Source organism: Amblyomma mixtum, chromosome 2 (genome assembly GCF_055824585.1).
Source record: "Amblyomma mixtum isolate Tamu chromosome 2, ASM5582458v1, whole genome shotgun sequence".
Lineage (NCBI taxonomy): Eukaryota > Metazoa > Arthropoda > Arachnida > Ixodida > Ixodidae > Amblyomma > Amblyomma mixtum.
The window spans coordinates 243,713,861-243,731,140 of NC_143013.1; the positions used below are offsets into that span (position 1 = coordinate 243,713,861).

At 50.0% G+C, this 17,280-nt stretch overlaps 1 protein-coding gene across 1 annotated transcript in view; it reads left to right on the top strand.

Moving 5' to 3' along the window:
- Positions 1-230: 230 nt before the first annotated feature.
- LOC149363277 (TWiK family of potassium channels protein 7-like) overlaps positions 231-17,280 on the top strand; it is a 96,942-nt gene continuing 79,892 nt past the window's right edge. The window contains exon 1 of the mRNA XM_089573425.1: positions 231-1,020. Coding sequence (XP_089429551.1) covers positions 588-1,020 — 433 coding nt within the window. The 5' untranslated portion in view covers positions 231-587. The remainder of the gene's footprint in view (positions 1,021-17,280) is intronic.

A 17,280-nucleotide genomic window follows, 5' to 3' on the forward strand; every position in this document is an offset into this window, starting at 1 on the left:
GCGGGAGGCACCCAAGCGTTTTCGAAAAAATTTTCCGAACGTTGTCGACGAAACAGACCTCCAGCGCTCGCTCCTTGAAGAACAGCGGCAGCCGAAAGCGGGGATAGAGCGAGCGTTTTGAAGGAGGCGACTCCGAGAGAGTTGAAGCGTCGAAAGACGCCGGCCAAACTCCGCGCTCCAAACTGCTGCGGGGCCACGGGGCGCGGCGCTCGCATCGCGGGGTCCGGACTCCGGTGCGCGCGGTGGCCAAACGCGCTCCCCGCTCAGACCGGAGCACGTGTGTGCGCCGCCAGCTCCGGAGGCACCCGAGGGATCTGGTGTAGCAACACCGGGCCTGCGCTCCGGCCGAACTCGCAGGAGCCCGCGTGGGGGCTTCAGTAGTGAACACCCCCTAGGCCGAGGTATTGGCGGTGGCGGCAAGAGCTGGCATCAGGAAAAAGGACGTGTCTTTGTCATTAGTGGCGATGACGTCGACACCGTAGCTTAGTGGTGGTGTTGGTGCTGGTGGTAAATGAGGGACACGTGTCCCATTGTCTTCTGCGGCGGCGTGGCGTGAACAGGGAGGAGCGCAGCACGTGCTGAGGGCGATGCCGGGACCTTCGTCAACGACGCCGACGGCCGGCCGCTCGCGGCTTGCGCGCTGCCGGCGCTGTGCGCGCATCTTCCTGACGCACCTGGTGTCCCAAGTGGGCCTGTGCCTGCTGGTGGTGGCGTACGCCATCGTGGGCGCGCTCATCTTCCGGGCCATCGAGGCCGACAAGGAGGTGCGCCAGCGGCAGCGCGTGTCCCAGCTGCGGCGTCGCTACCTGCGGGACATGTGGGCCGTCACGGAGCGGCTCAACGTGTTCCACGACGAGCAGTGGATGGAGGAGGTGGGCGCTTGGCTCAAGGAGTTCGAGGACGAGGTGGTGCTCGCTGTGCGCAACGACGGCTACGACGGCAAGGACGCCGGCGAGGAGGCCCTGCAGTGGTCCTTCTCCGGCGCGCTGCTCTACAGCATCACCGTCATCACTACCATCGGTGAGTGCAGTCTCCACATCTCTCAAATCGCCTTCAACTTCAGGGCGCACGATGGATCTTTCGCTGCTGTCTCCTTCGCGTCTTTGCTGTAGCTCTCTCTAAAGAACACCCCTGTACACGTACTCTGTTTATGTAAACACCTAGAATAAATTGGGAGAACCGACTGCCTACATAAGGTGGAGGTTGTCGCTACTGCCGGTGGAACTAGCCCTGCATCATTCTGGAACTGCTCTGTCGCAGAGACATTTAAGCAGATGACGCAAGACGGTTGCTCAGAGGGATGACAAGACATGTCTTTGCGTGCCTCTCTGCCTTTTCAATACGGGCAAATTTTAGGACTAGTGCATTTATGCCTTAAAGCTAAGCCAAGGCCATCAGCAATTTTTCTGAACATTCCGGATAAATTTAGACTAAATATCAGGGCCATTGAACATCCTTGAAGCTGGTTTTTCAATGACTCAGCGCACTGACGTTGATGCACATCGCCATCATCAAAATGTAACACCTGCGGTTAGGTGTGGAACTTGCGGGTGCGACCATTTGGTTAGTGGCAGTTCCATGGCCTCAGTCAGTTTGGGTCCCAAGTATATCCCTGCTCCGTTAGCTCCTTCGTCTTTCGTTCTTTCTTAGTTTGCGTGGGCACCACAGGGAGCGTTAAAAAATTTTACATATAGCAACGCTGTCGCCTCTTATGTAACCAAATGCGCACAGGACAGGCGGCTTGGCAGAGGTGCACAGTTTTCGGCGCGCCGGTTACCAGAAAAGAAGAACGCTTGTTTTCCTTCCAGGCGCCTGTCATGTGGAAGAGGCTGCTCAGACACACGCCCCACAATGGCCGGTGAAGCATGCGCCCTAGTTGCGACCAGTAAACAGCAAAGAAACCTGACTAGGACGTATTTCTTGTTTACAATCTACAACGGCCAGCGCGGGCCATTGGAGAATCAGATTGGCGCGGGCTCCCCCCTGAAGCACGTGCCCGCGGTTTCCGTAATAAGCACGCGCTTTGTTTTGTAAACGTTAAGTTGGTCCGGTCCACGAGGAGCGCTTGCGGCGGCGTCACGCAAATTGAGTCATGACGCGTGGTCCCGGTGGGACACCGAAACACCCCAGACACCCATTTGTCTTATTCCAGACACGAACTCGGCCAGGGACGACAAGTGCTGGAAGGAAAGGTGCGGACAGCTTTCGCAGAACAAAGAAACACAGTCTAGGTCTTGTGACAGCGTGAAGGATGCCCTCCATTGCGGAGCCCAAGCCATGCGAGGAATCAGTTTACAGCAATTTGTACGCGGGCCATTTATGTAGCCTTTCATTTGCCTCTCTGGGTTGTCTTGAAGAATGACAAAAAGAACACCAATTTCCGAGCACGGTCTCCACGATAGGCCGTCATTGGGTCTCATGAGCCTCACAGGTTGGCTATTGGTTGGCTGTTCATATCATTCTATGGCACAGTGAGGCGAGATGTAGCCACGTTTTTTGCCATTTTTTTTAGAGCAAGTCAAATGCATCGTTTCCACTGCATTCCCCCCCTCCCCACCCTTTTGGACTCCCTCTATCTCTTCTCTCAAAGAGGGGTTAAGGTTACCACCTAGAATTGAGACAGTTACTGCACCCTTTCCTTCCCTCAGGATCAGTTTCCTGTGCCAACAGGACTGCGAGGGATTTGACAGAGGAACGTGCGTGTGCTTCCGGAAGGGCATGGCTGCAAAAAAAAAAAAAAAAACAACTGATCGAACGTAATGGGGCCTGCCGGTAAAAAAAAAAAAAAAAAACTTTCCGGCTGCGTAACTCTTCGACAGAGAAGTGACAACAACGCCGTACCACACTTTCCAACCCCCTCCCCACTTCAGCGAGTGCCTCCCCACTCACAGACGGCGGTCTCGAAAGGTGTAGAGCGTATTTATAGGTAGCCGAGTGGCAGGAAGATATGAAGGAGCACGTGTTAGTAGTGATAGTCCGAATCCCTGAAGGATCGCGAGATAAGGCGATAAAAGGTGCGCGCACTTCGAAAACACACGTGAAGTTGCAACAGGGGGTAAGTGGTACATAGGAAGTTACGGCACTGGCATTGTTGTCGCTCCTTCACCGAAGTGAAGGGCGAATAAACTGGGAGCCATTTTGTTTTCTCTGGCACTGTTGATGCGGCGCATTTCAAGCTTCGCTGAAAATAGCTATCACAGAGTTCTCGTCTTTTACTGAGTGCTTGTGTGCCCTGCAATGTCCCACTTCGCCTTCCCTTTATTTATGTCCGGAGTGACGAGTTGAGTTTCTGCGGGAGCGCGACACATCCGCATTTCATTAAGCTTCCTCCCCCCCTTGAAGTGCCGGAAGCACTCGAATGCAGCATTGCCGTAGTGGCTGCGAAGCCTGAAAGAGCTGGCCGGAAGCCAAGCCGAGACGCGCCACGGGCCGATGGCTCCTTTGGCGCACCTCATCCACGGCGTGGGGCGCTGTTCGCAGTTGCCTTTGCTTGCAACTTAGGTTGTCCACGGTGCGTTAGCGTCAGCACAGCGTGCACTAATGAAGGGTTCTGACAGATCTATCCTTGACTATTTTCTATAAACCGTTAACTGACCTCTCTTCTGTAATACATCCACTCCTCCGCTTTTTTCCGGGTTGTCAAATGCATAGAATACTTCAGTTTGTGTCACATTTCATTCTGACGTTCCTAAGAATTCCATGATTTTTGGCAGCGGTATTTTTTTTACCCCACTACGCTTAATTTATGCACAACACTGGAGAAAACTGAAACGAAATGACCGAGCAAGATCAGTAATCTAAGTCTAAGGGAACAGTTCGATGCCTCGTTGCAAGGGGATGGCATTGACTCGCCTGGCATGGCTCAGCAGAAGAGTTCCGAAACATGATGTCACTGTGCCTGCCCTCATAAATATACCGTGTTAATCTCTCTATTGCTTTGTTTCACCGCAGAAGATTGGAGCGTACGTAGTTAAGAGGTCGCCATGCGTTGTCTCAAAGGTTACCAGAGCCACCTGTAAGTCTCCTTCGTGAGAAATCTCCCTCCTCCGAGCACGTCCTGTTTTCGAAGAGAGAGTCAAACTTAGGGCACCTGGATGCTGAACGGGTACTGGTTCGTCACTGCTCTTGACAGACAAGTGACGAAAACGGCGCCGTGGATGTCAGTCTGGTTTTTACACAGAGACGTCTTCCTGTTGACGCACTAAGCAGCTATCGTGCCAAGCCTGCTTGCAGTGAACTACAGAAAGGAAAAGTTTCAATTCTTAGCCTTGCGGGAACCGTTCTCGGCCACAACTGCCAGCGGTTTGCTCTTCGTGATTCACTTGGAATAGCGAAAGCAGGAAGGGTGCAAGTGTCGTCTGTCAGGTACCATGGCGAAGAACGCCTTGCCCAGCTTGTCATGTGGGCAGTAGAACTCCACATATTTTTCTATTTTAAGGAATGGGTCCCATAGTAATTCAGGAGTGTGCGGAAGGCCCATAAATACCGGCCGATGTTCAGAAGAGTTGTTACTGCTGCCCTGTAGCATGTGGCCTTTTTTGAGGGAGGAATAGATGTTGCGCTCATCGAAATGAGAAGGCGACGGCCATGCTACGGACACTCATACTCTAGAATAACTGTTCTTGCGATTCCAGCTATTTCATGCTTTAGTTCACCTGCGGATACGGAGTAGACCGAGTTTTAATACGCTGAAATGAAGATGTGCGTTCCATTTTAGAGCTGTGAATTCTCGGAGATACAGACCACTTTGCCTCATTCGATATAAGCCGTCATCATTTCCGTGCCGTGAAGGCATCGCGCGCCGTGCTGAACCCGGTTAGTATAACAGCTGTCTTCTAATAAGACGATATTTTTATTCATTTAACCCTTAGTAATTGGGTCACGCCATCCCACAGCCCCGTTAACTCCCCAGCCGGAAATTCAGTGCGGCGGACCTATAGACATGACAAGGAGGGAATAGCACAGAAGGAACGCAATTTTTTTATGGTCGCCTCCCGACTCCCGGTCCTCTTCGATGGTCGATAAGCCATCGAAACCTTGCATTCTGCTTAGATATACATGACGGAAGCCAAGAGTCACTGGTTTTTCAGTGACTGTAGGGTTTAGGGACTGCTGGCTTCCGTCATGTACGTCACAACGAGCCCCTCTTTTCATTCCTCTTGTCTCCTGAATTCTGCTTAGAGGGCAATCGAGGACACTCTCGAATGCTTCCGAGGATCAAGTGACTTCGCATGTCCCTACTGAAAGTTTCTATATGATGAGTCCCATAATTCCACACGTTTCCATAGGGATTATATGGCGTCAGTACGTATCATGTGGGGTCGATATAGACTGTATAGAAAACATGGATGAATATTTATGGACTCAATGTAACGTAATGCACACTATATGGAAGTCGTCTAGAAATTATATAGAATGCTTAGACTCCTTACAGAATATATACGGATTTCTGCACATTTTATCATAGCTTATAGACTCCATGTTCCCATAATTACATATTAGCGGCTCATACGGAAAGTTTCAGTGGGGATTAGAAAGGCAGTGGTCGTGCTGTGGTTACAACTTGGCATTTAAACGTGATAAGTTTACTCCACGTGCGGCATTCGCGTCGCTTGGGCACATTAGAAGCAGCGACTGTTCTTTGAACACTCCACGTAGGCGCTTACGAGCAGCTTCCAGAGTTACGCAGTTCAGAAGTCGCTGCACGGGACACGGCAGAATGGCGTGCATTTTCACTTTTCGTACTGTGTAGGCAGTATTCGCAAGCACGCCCCTGAAAGCCTGTCACGTCTTCATCATCACCCTTTAAGGCGAAGGCCTTTAATGGCTCATACTGTCGTCCGTTAACAAAGCGCGTCACACGCGTTTAACTCGGGAACTAAAAAAAGATAGAAGAAAACCAATGTTTCCTTCAGATAGAGGAGGAAAAATGAACCTAGAAGCCAAGTTTGATGACGGTAGATTAATTAGTTAATTAATTATAGGCAAAAATGTCGAAATTGCATCGAAATAGCGCGGACGTCGATATAGCCACGGGAACGGTGTGACGTCACATCCACCGGCAGACATCATGGTATAGTGAAAATTGTCACAGAATGGTCGGATAAACGTCAGATTTGTGTCAAATTAAATGGAAAGATGTGTAATTAAGCGCAAACAACACTTAAGATCCTCGAAAGATGTATAATTTGGGTATCAATGATATAGCAATGGGAACGGTGCGACGTCACATCCACCAGAAGTCTTCACGGCATAGTGTCCTGGGATTTCGCCTCTCAACACTTTACTTGCCAAAGTGTCCTCGCAGTTTTTATACATGCCTCGCGCTAGTCACGTTGCGGTAACATCTCGGACATGGAGAAATTTTCATATTTTACACAAACGTTAATAAAAGGGCGGGCGAAGAGGCGCGCGTCTTTTCTTGCGTTCCGTTCTTCAGAGCTCGTGCAGCACCTTCGCCCTTTGGAGCTGGCGATGACCCAAGAGATGCAGATGCGTGCCGTCCTCTAGCGACGAACCCCTTCAGCGCCGCGAGAGACAACGCAGTTAAGCTCAGGCCTCGGGGCGGCACCACAAACACAGTGCTTGGGCGTGAAGGGGTGTTGGGTGACACCAGACAGCAGTTTACTCATAGACTACAATTTTAATTCGTTTGCTCACTTTATTTTTGTCAGGAATGAATATTAGAGCGGGGAGATGACAATAAAAGAGAACAACGTATGAAACCCGTGCTGTAGGAGCAGTAATTATACATGCATACAACTTCGCAAAGAGAAGACAAAAAACGCAAAACTTAGCGCAGTCTGGGGAACACATTGCTGATACATACCCAACTATTGTGAACAAAAGCAGTTTTGAACGAGAAAGAGTTTATGAACGCATTTTTTTCGTATACTGAAAGATTTCACTATAACAGAAAATTTACCCTAAGATCTCCCTTCGACAGGCGTGCATTTGTTTGCTATTACCGTTTTGCAAAACCGTTCCCTATTGGTTTTTTATGGAAGACTTAACAGCTCGATGCGATCGAGTGAAAAACTTTAAACGAAAGATTTTTCTCCATATCGGAAGAATGGATCATCCCTAACGAAAGTTTTCATATGACGAGTCCCATAATTTCATTTTTTCATATGGATTATATGGCGTCAGTATGGATTATATGGAGACGATACAGACTATATAAAAAGCATGTATGAATATTTATGGACTCCATATAACGTCATGTACACTATATGAAGTCGTGTAGAAATTGTATAGAAAGCTTAGACTCCATACAGAATATATACGGTTTCCATATATTTTACCATATTTTATGCACTTCATACCAGCATAATTACATATGAGCGGCTCATATGGAACGTTTCAGTAGGGTTTACCTTGAATATTTCCGTAGCAGCAGCTTACAATTTTCCAGTTTTCATCTTTTTTATCCACGGATGCTGGTCATGATAACGTCAGCTTATTCTAATTGATAGAGCAGGATGCAGCAATGAAATTTTGTGAATTGTAGCAACGGAATAAGTTAGACAGCTTCAGAGAAGTGAAGTGCGGAGAACGAACTTCTCCGCAAAGTCTCTGATCTAATGTATTTTTGTATTTTATTTTATTGACGCAGGACATTGCCAACGCCTTGCTGTGAACATTGAGTGATGCACGAAAAATGGGCATTTAGAAGTTCTCTTTCAACACGGTTTCTTGCATACTTAATGAAACAGAGTACAAACTGAACAAGTGCATCGAGCAATGGTGCTGTAATGTTCAGCGGCTGAGGGCACTGCTGATGCGATTCGTGCTTAACGAAACTGTTCCGACGATGAGTGGACTGAACGGAGAAGTTTTAAGGCAAGACGCAATGTCTTTTGTGCTGCTCTGTAAGCCGTTCTTAAAGTACAGGCTCTTAAAGGCATTGTTCTTACACAATATGTCCACAGCGTCCATGTGAACGAGGGCAGAGACAATACGGACAGGGGACTTTCAGCGGCGTGTCGTAACCTACTAGAGCCCTCTCGAGGCGGCCACAAGCCTAGTTCGCATGACCGTGGATTGCGCATCCTCAATGGGCAGAGGGTGATCACATGATCCCGGAGTGGTGTCGTCATTGAGTTTTTGGTTGGGACATAAACTGCTACTGTCGGATACAACTCAAGAACGAAGCGGCTTTTCCCCGTCAAAGGACCCCCTTCCAGCGAACGGCGTCAGCCGACTCTAATGAACCTGCTAGCCTGACAGTGTATGGAGCGGCATGACAAATGGGGGAGGGGGGCGGGGGCTATCCCCGTTCATGGAGGATTATTCCTTTTCATCTGCCACTCCCTGCATTGTCACGCTGGAAGACTTATGACAATCGACCGACGCCATTTTCTGGAAGGCGGTCCTTTGACGGGGACAAGCCGCTTCGTTCTTGAGTGGTATCCGACTATACTACTGCTACTTATACTATTACTACTTCTACTTCAGCTACTACTACTACTACTACTACTACTACTACTACTACTACTACTACTACTACTACTACTACTACTGATACTACTACTACTACTACTGCTGCTACTACTACGGCACTAATATATTGCCGATGATGCTGCCGACATAGTGAATTCCAGGAGTCCTGCCTCCCTCCTCCCACATACCTGCCCTCCGCGCTGGTATTGCTGTCAAAAGTTATGCTCATATATCGCGCCTCCCCCCCCCCGTTCCCTTCTCTCGCTCCAGTTTTAACAGCATCAGCAGAACAAAGGACGCTGACCAGGGTCTTTGTGCTCTGCTGGTAACATTGTTTAACAACGAGGTAATCAGGGCTGCGAGTGCTGTCGGCTCCAGAAGGGAACACGCACGCACATACGCCATACAAACGACTCTAGTCATGCGCGGTCCTCTGTCCCCTTCGTGGACGGGAACCGAGGGAGAGGATTGGGATGAACGAGGACCGTTTGTCTCGGGCGGGCTTGTCACATGACGCTTTTCTGTCCAACGCTATGCTCTCTCTTGCTGCGCGGCTGAAACCCGTTAAACGCACACATTTTCACAGCTAAAGCAGCGTACACTCAAGATTAATGACCAGCGCTTCCATTCACTCGTCCCGTGGGGGAAGACAACCGCTTTACACACTGGAAAAGAAGAAGAAGAAAAGACTCGAAAACACAATGCTGCTAAACGAGGTTGTTCCGGACGGAGAAGGAAGCGGTATTCAGTTTCACTCCTCCTTCTTTACTCTGACCGGGAACATCGAAACAGGATAAAAAAAGAGAGCAGTAAGGCCACGCGGAATACTCGTCAGCCTTTTGTCGCCGACGCTATTCTGCCCTCTTCGCCGTAGTCGCTAGGTCATTGGCCGTCACTCAAGGCGTGCGGGGCTCAAAGCAAAGCGCTGGCAAGGGGGCCCGCCCGTCCTCTTTGCTATTGCTTCTGCGCTTCCCCTTTTCGTCCTCCGACTGGGCGTCGTGGTCGCGACACTGCTGGTCACAGTGCGACAAAAATAGACCCGGTGACAACGGAATCAGCCCAGCAGAGCGCGCCTGCGGCTTCTGAGAAACAATCGGAGATCCGCTCCTGGGCGCTGTGCTCAGGTTTTGTTTCTCCTCCCGCGAGAATACCCCAGGTCACGTGAGCTGTCCTCCTCCTCCTCTTGCTGCTCTGTTTGCAACGAGGTTTATGGTCGGGCGCACATTAAGGACGACATTAACAGTTGGCAGCCCTGCCAACACACATGGTTGTGTTGGAGGCGTTTAACCGAACCTGTCGGAAACGTCCCAAGTGCCCTGTTCCTCAAAATCCGAAACGCTGATTGCCCTGGCATTTGGCAGCGCTGAATGGTTGACGAAATTGGAAGACTGAATTGAATGCAAATATACTTAAATCGCATTGCTTTTGGATATCGAACCGAGCAGTTAATACTTCCTGTGAGTATAGGTTAAAGGAAGAACGAGGAGGCAAGAACGTAACCAAATCTATTTTTTTTTCTACCCATCCATCAGGGTCTCCAGGTGGAGGGCGACAAAAGTGCAGTACAATCTGGCAGCGCTCAAAACAGGAGCAGGAACGGAAGGGAACCTCCGCTGACCTTTGGTACATCAATGGGAAATTGCGGATGGCGGTGACGGGAAGTTTGCAATTCGGGGCTCCGGAAAAGGAGGGGCAAGGAGGGCGGACACCCCCGACATTCCTTCAAAGGGAGCAGCTCCTCCCCCCCAGTTTTCAACTTGTTGTACTCATGTGATATTTCTGACAGACGCTTCAATTTTAGGACGCTATTAATGTAAAGCACAGTGGTGATGAGCTATAGTTGGTTTCATAGCCATCCTTAAAGCAGTTCATTTCAGTAACCTAAACGAACAGAAATCGTTAGCTGAATGACCTCTGTTCATGGGCATGATTAGCAGAAATTAAACAGAATGAACAAACTTTTTATTGCAGTCGACCACTCCTCGTGTGTACATCGTTATAGAGTTGCCATTTCAATTGAAGTTTTATATGCATTGCAAATACACTTGTGAGCAGCGAAACATGAAAGATACATACAAAGAGTAAATAAAAATCTATCAAATATTTGAATAAAAATTGGAATAAATAAACAAACGACTAAAAAACTTGAACAACTGCCCTTCACTCGAAAAAAAAAGTTCTGGAGTCACTGCCGGTCTGCGTGTGTTCTTGCGGGCATCTTGACTGCAGAATGTATTAGCGCTTGTAGCTTAATGTGATTTGCGATCTGCTGTCGTGACACGTTTCCGCGATCAACCGACACGCATGCGCATACGCCGCCTCGCGTCCTTAGTGAGTGTGCGAGTTCGCAAGTAAGTGAGTAAAACACTGTGGAATTCAGTGAGCAATGTTCAGGCTATATGCATGCTCACCGTGGTCTACGCGTTATAGACGCTGGTGTCGGTCGTTCGTTGCAGCGACTGGCTCTCTCCGCGGAAGTATACACCTGTGCAGATGATATCAGAGGAGTGCGCACCGTCCCGAATTAGACGCCTCCCAGTTGCAGCTTCGTGTGCAGAGGCTCGGCGCTAAGATCGAGAGATCTGATGTGTGCTCTCCAGTTCTGGAAACGGTAGGGACGAGAAACGGGAGAGAGGAAAAGGGGGGGGGGGGAGGATGTGAAGGAGCTGAGACGAAGGTACAAAAACTTTGGCCCTGCCGTGTGAGCACAGCCCTGCCAGACGATGCAGACTAATAATTTATGTTTTAGTGTGAAAACACTACTCAATAAGGTCCAAAGCAAGGATCGTGTGTGAAGCTCAGGAGTGACTCGGGTAAGGTCGGGTTAGTTCGGAAGAGCGTCGCTCAAGCTGCAGCCAATGGGAGGAAGCTCGGGTAAGTTCGGAGGAGCGTCCCGCCAGCTGCAGCCAATGGGAGAAGGGCGTCGCGCTAGCTGCCGCCGAGTAGAGAGAGGGTGTGAAGATGAAAGAGCGAGAAACGCGGTTGCGTGCACATGCAGATGCCAGAAAGAAGAGGCAAAGAATGAACACATCCTTTGGCGCTTCTACTCGTTTAACTATGTTTCGCCTTCCCCTCTAACCTAAATACGCCCACTGTCACACTCCTGTGGATTACGTAATATCAGAGATCACAGCTTGAGGACCTTAGCTCTCCAGCGCAGGCCGGCATGAATCCGGATCTTTTAGACCTGGGGAAAGCAAGGAGAGAGAATATCAGGTTATGACTTTGCGTCGGCGTCGACATCTTTTTTTTTTTTTTAGATAAGGAGGTTATGCATACAGTTCTCTATCTCTCTCTCTCTCTTTGTAAAAAAAAATGAAATTTAGTCATGGACAATCCCGCAGACCGTGTCCCCTTGCCGGATCTTCCAGTACAGTAACACAAGATGACGTTTCAATGCAGCCATCCAGTATTACAGTATTTGAAGCATTCTTAACAATATAACAACGTAATGCGCCTAAACAACGATACAGCGAGTTCTATAGCATTGAAAAACGCACGGAATGCAACCGGTGTCGCGATAGAGGCGATAACTTTGTGCAAAGCAAGTGCTTCGCTCTGAAATTATTTAATAAGTTGTGACGAGCTAGAGACATACCCTATAGCGGGAGCCGCACGCTTGGGGGTAATTCTTGGGGGTAATTCTTGCAAGGCTTGGGGGTAATTCCAACCACGTGTGGTTCTTTAATGCGCAACGAAGTTTGACGTACATCATGTCGTTTTCGCTTTTCATCTTCGTCGAAACGCGGCCTTGCGGTAAAAATTAAAGTTCGCAGACTGGAGATCAGCAGCCGAACGCCATAGCCGCTAGATCACCGTGGCAGGTGCGAAACTCATTCAATACAATATGTAAAGTATTATAGTGGTGAGGACAGTTTGGAGTAAGTGTGAGATGTGCTCATTAAATCGAGTAGCACTTGTTGGCTGCACTTTCTGCACTCGTGTAAGTACGCGATCAGTATTCCTTGAATAACTACACGGCTAGGACCACCGACGTAACGTGGAGTAAAGCCATCGTTCGGAACTTTCACCGTTCTGTTACCCCCTCTCCACTATTTTTTTTTTTTACCCGGTGTCACTGTATCCAGTGTCGTGTTTCATTCTGCATGCGTCAGCTCTTTTACGAGAGCTTCTAACCCCTTGCTGATTAACGCCGTGCATATATCTCTCGTGTGTCTCGGTGCCAAGTTTCCGGAAATAGTCTATCAGCCGAAGCACTTGAACCTTGTCCGTGCAATCGCGGTCGGGTCAGGGCAGTTACGACGTCTTGTTATTTTTTTTTCCCCAGCGTTTCGCGACCATTTCTTGAATCCCATCGCGGCCAAAGTGAATTGCAGCAAAGCGACCATCCGTCAACAAAAGTGTGTCGCGAATTCGGACTTTGCAGTTAAGCTGAAACTTGGCAAGGCGTCCTACCCCGGAGCGGTATGGAGAGAGACAGGGTGCGAAAAATATGTAAGGAAGAAAAAACAGAAAAAAAAGAAGAAGAAAAACATACCTAAGTGTGCCTACGTAGCCTTCTATTTTGCGACGAAGAGCGAGAACAGCGGTGCAAATCTCGCATTCATGCGCTGTACCCTCGTACACAAGCCGGCTAAGAATCACGTGGGCGGCGTCTCTATGTTCTTTGAGCGAACGTCTCAGAAGCGTCTACCGTCCCCCCTCTCCAAGACACACGCACACGCCTTCCGTTTGGTCGAGGTCCAAGTTGTCTCTCGCTTGCGCGACTTCTAGACGTCTGCGCGTCGTCCTTCTCTTCCATCATCGTGTCTCTAACCGTCTCGGTGGCCCCTGGTAACCCTCTTCACTGGAAGACAAGCAAAAAATAGAGACCACAAGATTTGTTTCGGGTGCTTCTGGGAAAGAATGAGGGAATAACAGCCCTGCCTTTAGCTTATCGCGAAGGAAGTTTCTGGGAAAAAAAACCACTTGCACACGCCCCGACACTTTAGTAGTGCTCTCGCCTAGATGGCGCCACAATACAGCTTTTCGGCAAGTGCCGTCAAGCGCAGCCGTTGGCGGGGACGTTGTGGACGTCACGAGGGGAATATACGTGCGTATGCCGTTGAGGATGAGTGCGCGCAGTGCCAAGTCGGGTTGTCACAATTTCTCGCTTGAGCACCGGCTTGACATTAATCACTCGGCCGAGCACCCCCGTTCGTTCACCGCGGGTACGGGCTCGTCTTCTGCGCCCAAGTGGCTGAGTCAGACATGCCTCCGTGGCGTTGGGAACGCCAGGTAGCTTCCTTCCCGCTACAGGACGACTCATAACTCCTTTGGCATGCCTCTCTCGTCGTGCTAGTTGTTCTTGTCGCTGCAGCTGGTTAAAAATGGAAGACTGCACTAAGGCGAGCCTCGTTCCTCGCGGTAGTATTACCTGCCGTGGCGGCCTGCTTAGATGTCTTACTAAAATGACACTCACAGTTTCAGCTGGTTATATTTAGGTGTCTTAAACGATGGTTGCGTGAGCTGTATGCGTTACAGACTGCCTTACGCTAACTGGACCCAATTGTGGAGCCGGCAGATTTGTCGCGTCGCCTGGACGAGCAGATGGATGAACTGAGGAGCACAGAGATATGCCGGCTCTAGAACGAAAGTGGCCGCCTCACTCCCATGCTCGCCCTCTCCACGTTTTTGATAACCGTTGCGGAAGCCATTATGGGAATGCCTCTAGATAGGCACCGTTACTATGCGCAATAGAGGGCGAACTAATCTGGTGTCGGGAATCACGTGGTCGCATGGAGTTCCAGGATAAGAGATCCAGCGGGGCAAGCGTTTTATAATCGTGCAGTGCTTGCGCACACAGAACGCGCCGCTCATCTTTATTTTCGTCTTCTTCACAGCTGGCGCTTTGGCCCCGGCAGGCTTTGCGCGCAGCTCCTCTACGGTACGTGGTAGGTGGACAATACACAGGCAAAAGAAATCCTTTCAAATCACGTTATTATAACTGGTACCACGACTCAGAGCTCAGGTCGGCCTAGAAGCGAGTGACATCCTACAAAGAGCAATTCAGCCTCGCCTGTTCTCTCTGCATGGTTCCCAGAGAAATTTAGCCTCGTCTGTTCTCTCTGCGGGTACCAAAAGGCAGACACACCGCACATCCTATGCTCATGTAATCATGACAAGCCATTCAAAAGTCTGCAGCTCCTTACCCAATCGCAGTGCAGGTTCCACTCCGAGTCACGGAACGGGCCCTAGAGGCCGCCGAGCGACATCGTCGGTCAGCCACCTGGCGTCCGGCCTAGACAAGGAGCCCACCACGTGGAGGAACACCGCCCTGACCCACGTCTGATGATGATGATGATTATGATGCCCTCAGGCTTAGGTACATACCCACGGCGGGGGATTGGCCAGGGTGCACAGCGGTTACAAACGCACTCAAGTACCAAAAACTCTTCGTTATAAAGTTTACCTCCTCCTCCTCCTCTACGACGGCCGCTATGAATAGATCTACAATGTTTACGAAGTCAGGGTACTCATAAGTGCATGCAGACTCCCACACACTTGACTACGTCGCTCGAACCGTGCGATATCTACTGTGCAGTTGTGACAATCGCCGTTGCGTACTCGCTCGACATACTTTTTAGAGGCATGAGAGGTTAAACACGACCCATAGGAGTGTGCATGCACGATAAGGTGTTTTTTTATAAACCTAGGCCACTCGCAAATGACGCACTCCCCGGTGCATGTGCTGTTCGAGCGCTCTATAGACAACTGTATACGGACGCGTGTACGAAACAAAAATGTCTTCAAACAAATGAAACTGTTGCTGACGCAGTGCGGCGTCATTTTCTTTTTGTCTCCGTGCTAACTATCTAGGCAGTATTCAATGACTGCGGCACAGGGGGCTGTGCTGAGGACATGATGTTGGGCGCATACATGGTTGGGTTATAATAATTTTTGTGCATGCTGCCCCGCACGAATGCAGGCTCGTGGAAAACGTATCTCAGGAGATGGGGCGGATTTTTGAAGTGAAGTGTTGCAACTGCCGTCGCGAAATAATTCCTAACCGCTTTTGGTTTACGTACTTTTCTGCCGTTTCTCCAGTACAATGAAATTAGTGCGTCCAGAATGATACAGCCAGTGAACAAAACGACAAGTTCGATTTGCGGTTTCTGTGCACCGCGCAACGGTTGCCTAGTAGGTTGATTGTACGACTCGCTTGCGGGAGGTGCGGCGATTGATCTCTAGTGCCATTAGGGGTGGTAATGATTGCTCTCTAGTGCATCCCTAGGCGGTGGTGAAAAAATTATTGTGTGACCGTGGGATCTATCCTCGTGGGCGGTGTCCTCAGCCTAGGACTTCGATAGCTTCTGCTATCCTGCGGGCCCGCGCGATCACCCTTTTCTGATCACTCAGGCTAGAGCTGAACCGAGCAGCTTCCCTGAGGAGGGAGTGGAGAGGAGTATAGGCATTTGTCGGAGAAGGGGGGGAGGGGGCAATTCAGTGGGCCCAACCATTGGAGGACTATGGCAAAACTTTCCCGCTGTCTTTTTCTTGGTTTCTATAGGGTGATATGGCTAGAAAACTGAGCCTTTTACGCTACTCCTGGCTGCCCAAACACTCTGGGTCAAGGTGCGCTTGCGATATTAGAGGAAAATTAGTATAATTTATGGCTTGGGGCCCTATCCAACCACAGATGCATCGATGTTTCTTGTGTCAAGACTGACTGCCTGAGAAGTCACAAATAATCGCTATATTTGTCTTTTCGACAGCTGAAGCCAGTAAAGCTACAAAGAATTCAATGAACGAAAGCTGGTGCGATTTGCCGACCTTCTCTACAAAGCGTCCTTATTTTACGATCTCGTGAAGTTCAAAAGTATTCGCGTTGTCTTGCGGGAGTAGCTTCAAAGCGCGACGTTTATATTTTCCTCAAACGTACTCCTCCTGATCGTGCGCGTCAGCTTCGAACGCGGCCTTAGAATTATGGAAACAATGCGTCAGTGTCACATAAAAACAAAATAATTAAGAGGAAGAAAACCTATCCCTCCTGCTTTGCTCCGGCGAGAAAAGAGATCAAGGCTTCATTTTCCCCGCATCGATGGGAGGAGAGCATCGGACAACTGCCTCACTGACCATCGCTCAGTGCACAACAACAAAAAACAAGAACAACAAATACGAGAGGACAGCTCTGCGGTATTCATGGCACGCACAAGCAGCCTTCGTGGCGTTGTATGCATGGGTGGACGCCACACAGTATACGTATATATAAACGTGCAGCAACGGCGCATGCGCCGGGTGGGATGTCCTACCAGACTTAGCTCTTCAGCAGCGTACGCGCCAGGAAGCGGATGGCTCTCGACTGCGGAAGGCGCTCGAGCGCGCTATGAATACGTGCGGGGCACAAACAGCGGCCCATCCCCCGTACTACAGCGGGCCAGTTTGCTCGCACTGAGCACGCATCAAAGCGGAGGAGGCTGCTGCCACTTGGCGTCTCTCGAGAGACGATGGCGATGACGAGGCGGATGATTGAGAGAGCACTCGCAGGCCTCCCTAGCGTGCTCTCGCCCTCAGTATACGTTGGCGCTGAGTTTGCGCCGTCGATCAGCTGCTGCTGCCCGAGCCGCGTGCTCGAGTGTTTCCCGAAGTCGACGTCGTCGACGGGGCGTTTGTTTTGAAAGCGACTGTCTCGCGGAAGAAGGAGAATCTAAACTGCATCTCAATGGGCCACCCCGGCCCCCTTTCTACTGGCACGGGGCCAGCGGGCTGTCGCTGGGTGCGATGCGGGGAAGTCAACCTCTCCTGGCCTCGCGGTGTGGTGGTGGAAGCGGTGCGGACGTATGCAAATGCTGCATCGTTCGTGGGGGGCGCCAGCGAGGCCGTTGTCGCGCCTTGACG